Source organism: Neolamprologus brichardi, chromosome 9, assembly GCF_056152115.1.
Source record: "Neolamprologus brichardi isolate AB-2024 chromosome 9, ASM5615211v1, whole genome shotgun sequence".
In the NCBI taxonomy this organism is placed as follows: Eukaryota; Metazoa; Chordata; class Actinopteri; order Cichliformes; family Cichlidae; genus Neolamprologus; species Neolamprologus brichardi.
Window position 1 is genome coordinate 41,360,782 of NC_142112.1, and position 11,595 is coordinate 41,372,376.

General features: G+C 41.0%; 1 protein-coding gene across 1 annotated transcript; it reads right to left on the reverse strand.

Annotated features, from left to right (window-relative positions):
* Window positions 1–530: 530 nt before the first annotated feature.
* On the reverse strand, window positions 531–11,100 carry gcm2 (GCM transcription factor 2). Its single transcript, XM_087845687.1, has 8 exons — window positions 10,826–11,100; window positions 6,493–6,556; window positions 4,575–4,763; window positions 4,373–4,485; window positions 3,207–3,332; window positions 2,868–3,124; window positions 2,514–2,754; window positions 531–2,287 (listed from the first exon to the last, which is right to left on the reverse strand). Exons 1-8 carry the CDS (start codon window positions 10,916–10,918, stop codon window positions 1,973–1,975), a joined length of 1,398 nt encoding a protein of 465 aa, XP_087701813.1. The 5' UTR covers window positions 10,919–11,100; the 3' UTR covers window positions 531–1,972.
* Window positions 11,101–11,595: the final 495 nt, after the last annotated feature.

Below are 11,595 nucleotides of genomic sequence, written 5' to 3' on the forward strand. Positions count from 1 at the left end.
GCCCTGTTTTATTTTATAGTTAGCACAGTCTCACACTAAAGCCATGGGAAACATTTTTATCTGTTTTTGAGGTCATATTTTAAACTAAACCACATTTGTCCAAACCTAACGAGGACTTTAGAAAGGGTAAAAAACAAAGCAGCATCATTTCCCCCATCAGACTCAAACTACAGTCACTGTGTGAGTGGCAAACCTTGGACACGAGTGAGCAGAAATCATGAACAACTGTCTTCAGATTGTGAAATGAGGGGCTGGTGCGTCTAACATTCACACACATTGATGGACCCGCTCTACCACCTGAGCTGCAGCCACACTATCAAAGAACCAGCAAAGAATACATCAAATGTTGACACTGTGATGAGATCTATTTTTTATACCGATAGATACTTTATTGATTCACAGGGGAAATCTAATAACTGATGATGTGTACTTATAGTCGATGTTGTGCACTTATAACTGATGATGTGTACTTATAGTCGATGTTGTGTGTTGCTGATTGAGAGCCTGCTCATTTAACCCCTGTCAGATCTTAAAGGGCCATCCCACCAGTTTGTTTCATACTGTTAAAGACATGAGTGTGGGTTTGACTTCAGAAAGAATCAAGAAACAGCAGAGTGTGAAGATCAGCTGCTTTAATGTGTCACTTCAACAGGTTCAGATCTCCTCAGTCAAACGTTGTTTGTTCTTCCAGGTTCAGGAAAAGGCAGTGGCTTTAACAGATAGAATAAATACTCCAAGTGCATCCAGGTCATTATGATTTCTGATTGCAGAGTGTTTAAAAGTCTCTCACATGAAAAACCTCAAGTGAAAGTCTTTTCAGACTTTTTAGTTCTACTTTATTTATGGATATACGTATGTTTGGATCCAGCTCTGCTTTCAGTCACATCTCAGGGTCTTCCTCGGCACACAGAGACACTTATAGTTCAGTTTTGATCTTTGACGTCGCCCCTTTGTTGCAGCCCTCTGTTTTCAGATGCTCACAGAAATTTGTTCCAGTGAAACTAATAAAATGTTCTTAAAAATATGAAACATGATTAAATGAGTTTTGAAATAAAGGAAATCCAGTCCAACAAACAGTGCGACGTGTGCGCTGGTTATTCAGTAATGAATCTCAGTCTGCTGATGGAGCCAAATGTTCTCATTCTGACGTGATGACTTCCTGTGCTCACTGCCAACTCCTCAGTTTAATTCTGTGACTCTATATCTTACATAGATGAGATGGGATCTATATAGGTGATACAATCTATGACTATCTCTGTGACATCAATGTGATGTCATATGATATTTAATGATACTTACAGATACAGAGTGTAAAAAACCCAGCAGTAAACCAAGTGTTCAGAGCAGTGAGCTTAGCTTTAGACTGTTAGGCTCCGTTATTTGAAACTTTGGCCAAAGTTGATATGAAGACTATCCATCGAAATACGAACGTGTGTTTTGTGGTGAAAACATAAAACCTTCAGCTCAAATATGCTGTACAGTTTGTTGTGCCTTGACTAGATTTTGGAGATTACCAAGTAATCAGCGTGTCAGCCTGTTTCAGGAAATATCAGAAAGTTGAAAGATAATAAATAATATACACAGTATTTTAATGATTTATGCTGTTTTTCTTTTGTGAGAAGCACCTAGAGGGTGAGCTCCAGGAACACCAGCCCAGTAACAGGATACTGGTTGCAAATATTCCCATTTGCCTGAGTGTTGTATTCGCAGTTCCTCCCCTGAACGTCTCCAGAGGTGATTCTCTGACGTCCGACGTGAAAAAGATCATCGTTTGATAAGTGAATTTTTCCAGAAAGTCTCTCAGGGAACAAAACCTGGATTCAGACTGATCCTCTTGGTACCTGAATGGTCCAGTGATACTAGCAGTCATAGGAAGTTTGCCTCTAGTTAGTGGGATGTTGCCATCTCTGTTGGCAGCAGCAGTACCTGCAGTAGTAGCGGCAGTGGTAACAGTGATGGATGTATTGCTCCCTCAGTAGTCGTCGTAGCGGTACGTGTTGGGGTACGAGTAGCGGTAGTCATAGCCGTCAGCCCGTTCAGTTTTGGTCTGAAGAGGCTCAGGCTGGAAAGATAGAGACTTGATGACTCCACCCGACTCTTCTGTCACCTTCACCTCGGTGGAATACGAGGATGAGGAGGGGTCGTCTAGTAAGGAGGAGCAGCCAGGAAGGCCAGCAGGTTTGGAGGGAGTGCAGGGCTGGTAAGAGGGCAGGCCGACAGAGGGTTTGGGACACGACTGGTAAGGAGGGAGGGCAGCAGGAGGCTTCGGACACGGTTGATAGGAGACCTGAGGAGGAACACAGGAGATGATAATGTGACAACGACATTATTTACAGGTGAAACAGATATTCAAGCTTCTATGTCAGCCAGTTGTTTTCAGTTTACAGTGAAATACACAAGGTCAACCATGTGCAGGTCCAACTACAATACACGTATCTCATACCTGACTGTTACGCATGTCTCCTGCAGGCTCTACAAGTTGAGACAAACCTCAGGTTTTGAGGGTTACTCACCTTGGTTGTCGTTGTGATGATGGTCTGCAGTGCTGCTGGTGAACCCGGGTTGTTGCTGGCATAACGGCAAGGGTACTCGGTGCTGTAGTAATGGTGGTTGTCACTGTAGGGGGCAGAGTTCTTCAGCAGTTCTTTCCATCCAGAAGGGGTCTTTGTCTGGGGGTCAAAGGAGGTGGAGGAGGAGGAGAGAGGAGCTGACGATGGAGACGAGGACGACGAGGAACCCAGGACTGGGGCCACTCTGCACAGAAACCAGAATCTGGTTTAAACCTGTGAAACTTTACATGTCATTTATGGTGCATTTTATTATTTTTACACTACCAGAAACTGTTTTGAGGAATATCTGAAGCTAACCTAGGGTCGCAAAGGTCAGAGGTCACAGGATATGAAGGTGAGGTCAGGTATCCTTGGAAGTCATATCCGGGCCTGCTCATATAAAGCCTGGGATTGGCTGGTTTCTGAAGTGTTGGTGTGCTCTCTCCCAGTGCATTGTGGGGGTTGTAGTAGGGTTCTGGGCTTTGGAATGCTGGGTAGTGCTGAGGGAAGTTTGGTTCAATGAAGGAAATCCTATCCGTTGGTTCAACGCAGGAGAGGAGCGCAGGGCCAAGAGCCTAAAGGGAAAAGGGAAACAGTAAGTAAACAGCAGAGATGTGAACAAACAGTCGTTATTGTTTCTGGCTTATTGGTAGCAACCTGTGTTTCAATGAGTCGTCTCTTTGGTGTGAATGGAGGTGAGTTGACTCGTCTCTTTACTGAACTCCTTCTGGCTTCAGTCTCTGATTTGGACTCTGGTCTGGGATGATCATGAACACCTTTTGCCTGGAGGACAATAATAGTAACATCAAATTCACAAAAATGTCATTTAGATAAATAGATACATAAATAAAAACACTGAATTTGATTTGTACCCTAATTTTGACAGCTGTAGTTTAAACCTGTTTAAAACTGTACCGAATAAAATATGATGAAAATCATCGTTTCATGATAAACAGAACAAAATTGACACATCAAAACTTAAATCTTTTTAAAGATGCAGCAATACATTTCAATAAGGTTGCAACAAAAGTTGTGCAATAAACACCTGATGGACCAGCAACTATAGATAATTCAACAGTTCAAACCGAACATTGTTAGCGTTAGCATGATCCTATCCTTAATCCAAAGATTGATTTTTATCATTCTCAATCATCCAGGTAAGGAAATCCCAGAAAACATTAAACATTTCTCGCACTGAAAATGCAGATAAACACAATTAACGTTGTGATTCTATCATCAGTGTTTCATCATTTGACAAAAGATTTTGGAGAATCTGAAAAAACTTGTAGACACGAAAAGGCTGCAGTGTTCAGAGGGTTGACGAAGACCCGATGAAGCCCTTTGATAACTGCTTTATTCAAATATGTTGCAGTTAGTTTTAAACCAAACACCAAATGAGCAAATATTTCTTATTAGATATCATTTAAATATTTATTCATGTTTAAATATTTTAAATACAATTTTTTTTCACTGACATAGTGTTACAGCTAGAAAACCAGTTGTGCTGATAATCAAATTGGGGTGATCGTGGCTCAACAGTTGGCAGTTTGTCTTGCAATTGGAAGGTTGCCGGTTTGAGCCCCGGCTTGGACAGTCTTGGTTGTTGTGTCCCTGGGCAAGACACTTCACCTACTGGTGAGGGGCTGATGGTGCGATATGGCAGCCTCACCTCTGTCAGTCTGTCCCAGGGCAGCTGTGGCTACAACTGTAGCTGCCTCCACCAGTGTGTGAATGTGAGAGTGAATGAATAGTGGAATTGTAAAGCGCTTTGGGTGCCTAGAAAAGCGCTATATAAATGCAATCCATTATTATTATTAATCAACCTGGAAGAAGATGGCCTTTCCATCGACTCTCCAGAAGTTGGTGACAGGGTAACCACTGTGACCACGGCATGGGAGCAGCTCCAGAGCAGCATTACAATTGGGACAAAGCTTCTCTGAAACACACAAGAAAAATAAACTGGTCAGGTGAATGTGAACACAGGTGAGGAAGTCCTGAGAAGGCTTTGGTCCAGGCTCTTCTTACTCTGCTGCTTCTGCCGGGCTTTGTCACAGATGGCAGGTCGAAGCTGAAGTCTGGATCCGTCAGGCAGTGTGCAGCCTCGAGAACAAACCACCACACCTAAACACGATTTCTTCAAGATCTGACAGTTGTGGTTGTTGGTGTTTCTCATTGCCCAGCCAGACAGATGTCTCTGAGCATTCTTATCTTCAGCTGCAAAACAAAATCCACCAAACAGTGACTTTTAGACCACTGAGCAATTATATTTCCCTATTTAATCATTTCATGGTTATTATGGTGTATATTTTAAAATGTATTCAACCAACTCCAACATCCCATTGGTTACCCACAGCCAATCAAGACAGAAACAGTTTTAGTGAAGGTTACAAATGATCTTCTTATGGCCTCTGACAGTGGACTCATCTCTGTGCTTGTCCTGCTAGACCTCAGTGCAGCGTTCGATACTGTCGACCATAATATCCTATTAGAGCGATTAGAACATGCTGTAGGTATTACAGGTACGGTGCTGCAGTGGTTTGTATCATATCTATCTAATAGACTCCAGTTTGTGCATGTAAATGGAGAGTCCTCTTCACACACTGAGGTTAATTATGGAGTTCCACAGGGTTCAGTGCTAGGACCAATTCTGTTTACATTATACATGCTTCCCCTAGGCAGCATCATTAGAAGACATAGCATACATTTACACTGCTATGCAGATGACACCCAGCTCTATCTGTCCATGAAGCCAGATAACACACACCAATTAGTTAAACTGCAGGAATGTCTTAAAGACATAAAGACCTGGATGGCCGCTAACTTTCTGCTTCTTAATTCAGATCAAACTGAGGTCATTGTACTCGGCGCTGAAAAGCTTAGAAATATGGTATCTAACCAGATTCTTACTTTGGATGGCATTACCTTGGCCTCCAGTAACACTGTGAGGAACCTTGGAGTCATTTTTGACCAGGACATGTCCTTCAACGCACATATTAAACAAATATGTAATACTGCTTTCTTCCATTTGTGCAACATCTCTAAAGTTAGAAATATCCTGTCTCAGAGTGACGCTGAAAAACTAGTTCATGCATTTATTACTTCCAGGCTGGACAACTGTAATTCATTATTATCAGGAAGTCCTAAAAACTCCCTGAAAGCCTTCAGTTAATCCAAAATGCTGCAGCAAGAGTCCTGACAAGGACTAGAAAGAGAGAGCAGATTTCTCCTGTATTGGCTTCCCTTCATTGACTCCCCGCTAAATCCTCACATTTTTAACATCCTGTTAAAAGGGAGTTTTTCCTTCCCATTGTCGCCAAAGTGCATGCGGTGTTCAACTCCAGGCCTCGAGGGCCGGTGTCCTGCAGGTTTCAGATCTCACCCTGGGTCAACACACCTGAATCACATGATTAGGCCTCTGGAGAACTTCGAGACATGTTGAGGAGGTCATCTAGCCATTTAAATCAGCTGTGTTGGATCAAGGACACATCTAAAACCTGCAGGACAGTTGGACACCCCTGCTGTGGGTCTCTACTCTACAACATAAAACTCATGAATTTGGGACTATATTGGTAAAAAAAAATTAACTAAACTGAACTAAAATGCTTTTTATTTACTTGTTGCCATGGTAAGTCGTGACTTTCTTTCTCTGGTCAGACATGCACTTAACTCAGCTGACTGAACAAACTCCTATTATTATGTTTTGAGTAATTACCCAAACACTGCAGCATGTTTATGACATTTTAAAACAATTTCACAATAATAACTCGTACATATATATTTTGACATGTAATCATGCTCCCTAAAAGAAAATGACTGAGAAGATCAAATAAAGTTTAAAAATCATTAAAGCTGAGTGGGAATCAACCTACAGGCTCATAAATCTTCACGTCATGTCTTTTATGTTTGGACAGAATTTAAAAAAACAAAAATTAAAGTTTCTCACCGCTGTAAATGTACCGGACGTAACCGTCTGTCCACTCCTGGAACGGGTCAAACTGCTTCGTGTCCTGCAGACAGACGAACACACACACGGGTAAGACTTTGAAGCTATGACTCAGTGCGCTTTATGTATTTATTGTTGCTGACATAATAATATAATATGATGTAATAATGAAAATAAAGACGAAATTATGAGTCAAAGGTCGCTACACAGGAATAGATTACTGCAGTGATCGATCAGCTGATGACGGTGTGACGCACCGATGCCCTCACACTGAAACAGACCTTGGCTGGTCTGCAGCCTTAAAGTACGCAGCCTCAAGGGCCGCGTACTCAAAGACCGCTGAGGCCGGAAGTGTGAGGCTTGTGAAATGGGACGGTCCAGCCTCCTTCGCGCTGCCCAGGTTGTCTAGCAACCATAATACCTGGAAATGTGTGGTTGACAGAAATGAAGGAGAACATATTTTGTTCATTTGTTTGTTTCTACATGAGCTTTGTGTGATTTGATAAGTATCTGAGGCTGAGACCACAGGACTGTAAAACATGATTGTTGGGCTTCATTTCTGTACTGAACAGTCATTTAAGATTAGCTAGTAAATAACAATTAGCTAATGTTATTCATGAGACTAAAGTCAGTGTAAATATGAGATGGCCAATATTATAGTTATTATATTAATCATTATTAGTTATTACAGCAGTGAGTTTGAACTCTCAAATCAAATCACTTTTATTGTCACATCACATGTGCAGGTACACTGGTAGAGCAGATGTGAGTGAACTCTGTGTCAAACACTGAGCTTCAGTAAAGATTCAAGTTGCAGCTATTCATATGTCCTATCACCTTAAATCTTCACTCAAAGACATTCAAGTATCTGTGACAGTGTATATACAGATGTGTTATATATAAGAGACAAATGTTGTTCTTTCAGTATGTTGCAATAATTACTAAATTTGGCTCAATGCTTACATACATGTGTAAAAAGCAAATGTACGAGCTGTGATAACTGTGTCTGATAGAATGAAGAGTAGACTGATATATGAAATATTCCTTTATTGGGTGAGAAAATCAGACCACGTCATAACTGCTTTAAGTCACACAGAATAGATATCAGAGCCTTAAACAGGCTGACTTCTGCTAAATGGGTCAAACTGGGCAGAAAGTCTACCAACACATAACATCCTTATAGAATATGACGAAACACATCCTGATCGGATACAGCCCTGAACGCTGTGTGAAATGTACGGTGGCCCCGAGAAAACACACGTGCTTACTGATGTTGGTAAATCTTTGTCTGATTCCGACAAATGTGAATACATGTGTGAGCGTTATCAGTAAAGCGTGAAAAGTTTATCTTTAACAAAGAAAAACGCCACAATCAATCATTCAGTCACTTTGTGTCGACGGTCAGGAAACAGAAAAAACACTGAAAACGACCTTAAATACATGAAAACATTCAGTTACATCATTTCACTCAGTCCAAGAAGGAACCGCACATTTTAAACTCGTTTTATTTCCACGTTACACTGGAGACACGTCTCGGCTCATCGCCGCGGTGGGAACACGTCGGTGCCCACGCGGCTAATAGAGCAGACCTAGCATCACAGGACAGAAGCCAGCTCCAGTCTGACCAGCACCAACTTGCTGCTTATTATTGTCCTCACTGGGAGGGTTTCTTCAACAAAGTCTTCAGGGAGCAGCGACTTCACACCACGGCCCGTTCCACGGAGTTCCACTCGTGTTTAGCTTGAAACAGCGGCCGGTTTATATCTCCAGAGTCCAGTCTTAGGACGTCCAGTCAGAGACGTCAGAGGATCATAGTGGACCAAACCCAGGAGACCAGAGACGAGAGCGCGGTACATGAACCAGCCCACGGCACTTTAAGCGGAGGAGCCCAGATTAAAAACGGCTGGTTCTGTGCGATCGTGGAAAATCCTCCGCACATATTTTCACGCAGCTCTAGAAAAAGCGATTAATTTAATCACTTTGAGTTAAATGTAGATGACGAGTGTAAAGTCAACGGTTTATTTATTGAAATAATTAATGATTATTTATGTCTATTTATATCTATTAATGCCTCACACAAAGCACCGCAGCAGTTTCCTAATGTTGCAAATCTGCTCAGCGTTTGGCGATAAAACGCTTCTTGATTCTGATTCGTACAAACAAAAAAAATCATTTGACCCGAGTCGTGAAATGTAATCTCATTACTTAAAATTATTTGGGCGTAAATATTTCTGGAGCAAGTTTTGGATGTCTTGTCAGGCAGTGAATTAACAAACAACCAAACCCCGTTTCCACGTGACCCGAAACCATTCGGCAAACATTCTGACTCATGTCCGCGTGCAGGATCATGACACGGAGCGTGGACAGTCGGCTGGGAGTCAGGCTGTGAAGCCAGATAAAGTCTAGTCCAGGCCGTGGCCCTCAGCGGCCTCTGAACCACACTATTTATCCTGCATCAGCTCCATGATTTAAATTTAATCCGAAAAATCAGCTCTGAGTGTAAAAGCTGTGTAATGACAGAGCAGGGTCCGGATCGATCACAGATATCGATCAGCGTGGGAGCTGTGCGCGATGGGAGATGTGTGTTTGGTTTCACTGGAAACAAAAATATACAAACCAGTTTTTTCCTGTTTGAGCAACAACAGAGCGGAGAGCCGAGTCAGCGCGGGTCACACGAACCTTCACGTAACCTTCAAACAACCTCCAGAAAACCAGAAAAACAGAGTCAAAGAGCGGAGAGCGAGTAAGCGCGGGTCACACGGCGGCTTCACGTAACCTTCAAATAACCTCCACAAAACCTCTGACTCTGCACCGGTCTGTGGGAATGTGGGAAACGTTCACGCGTGACACATTCTCCTGATTCAAACCACTGAACTCAAGTAATAATACAAATATTATTTATTATCAATAATAATTATTGATTATTATTAATGAAAATGTGTTTGTGAAGGCTCGTCTGTGTGGATCTGCGCATGTCATGAAAAAAAAAATAAAATAAAAACGTGTCTAAAAAAACACCTGCAGGAGAAACATGATTTTATTCAACGGAAATTTTCCACATTCATTACATTAAAAAGAACTGAAATATAATCTGTTCTGTTCTTAAATGTGGGATTTTTCAGTCCGCTCACACACACACACACACACACACACTACAAATAAATGTCTTTATTTTTTATTAAATCCTCTGAACAGTTTGTTTAAATAAAGTTTTATAGAATAAGATACTGGAGAACGTGTTTAATGATGTGAAAGTGACCGATTATCGATAACTGATCAATAATCCAATCAAACTTTCAAAGACTCGACCTGTGAATGTAAATAAAAACAGATCGATGGTTTGATTATTGATCAAACACGTTCATGTGTTCCATACAAGGGAGAAAAATCCAGAAACTACAAACAAACATTTCCTCGATGCAGAACAGCTGATTTCAATATTATGTTTTTATTTTGTAACTTTTTAAACTTCGACCTCTGCCTCCTCTAATTCCTCATACACGACTGAGTGTTTGTAATGTCAGTTACTGCATTATATATTCATTACAGATTATCGATAATTACGTGCATCAGGAATGGACGTGGTTTCGCGCTGGGATGTGTCAAAATCACACGCTGGACCGTTTTCTTTAGACCATCTCACAAAATCAAAATAAATAAAATAAGAAACATTTATTTAGTTGCTCACTTTGATTTCTGTAGACTTATAAATTCAAATAATGTTATAATATAATAAGCAGTGAGTACGCTCTTATTAATGAACGAATTCCTTTTTATTGTGACACATATATGTGTGTAAATATTCTGCATGAACAAGTTATTTTTCAGATATTTGTTTAGTTTTTAAAAGCTTATTTTTAAACGTGGATATTTGGTTAGTCACTTTGTGTTCGCTCACCCTCACACTCTCAGACCTGTTGCTCTTTCACATTTTTATTTATTTATTTTTTCGTTTTATTTTCTCGAAAGCAAAAAATCGAACTTAATTCAAACACTTTTTTTTTTCAATTTAATTTGAGCTCCAGATGTGACAATTCTCCAGAGGTGGCCTGTAATTCTAAAACAAACTCGGATTATTTCTATGCAAATTAAAAAATCTGACTTTAATTTTATTTTCGTGTTTTGTTTTTTCTGTTTGTTTCTTCTTGCCGCGTTTGTGCTCGGAGCAGATCAAACGGTGATCACTGATGTACAAACGTCTCCGGCCCTGACTCCCTGCTTCTGCAGACTCCGTTTATTATCTGTCTAATTTAAGCTTCCTTCTTATTTCCTCTCAATCTTTTTTATTGATTACATTTAAAATCAATAAAGGATGACTGGGATCACGTGGTACCTGTGGCAGCTTGGGGTCATTGATGTCCCACGTTAACTTCATCCCGACGGAACACACGCAGTCCGCCTCCTCGCGCTCCTCGGCACGGGACATCCTCCTGCCGCTGGCGGGCCTGATCCTGTCCTCTTCGGCTCTCCGGTGGTTCTTTCGAAATCAAAGAATTAGAATCTGAGCCAAATTAAAAGTTTTCAAACCTCTTTTCAAACCGGAAGTCCGCAGGTGAAATAAAACATTCAAAATGATCCGCGCGACTCCGGACGGCGCGTGCAGCTCTGTAGAGGACTCAGGTAGAAGTGAGAGGACAGGTGAGAGAGTCACGAGCCTGCGGAGGGAAGAGGGAGCGGGAGGGGGTGTATACAGGTGAGAGAGGAAGAAAAACTAAAAATACAAACGAGACAAAAACAACTGTGCAGCCTTGTGACGATCACCAATAATCAATCAATGAACAACAGCCACATTAATAGCTGTTTATTATTCTTATTAATTCTTTTTCTTCTAAATAAATAAGCTGATTTTGAAAAAAGCTGTCCGTGTGTGTTGTGTAAACACGTCAGTGTTTCTCCCAAAACAAACAAATTCATTAGTCATCTATTAGAGGACACACCTGACGACCTGCTCACCTGCGCGTCCGCCTCCGTGTGTGTGCGTGTGTGTGTGAGAGAGACTTTAGTGTTTCTCATTAAAACAGTTTTTTTTTTTAAAAAAAATTAAAGTTGATTTTTAAGATTTTCATTAATTTTATTTACAATTTTTTGTGAGAATCTCAAAGT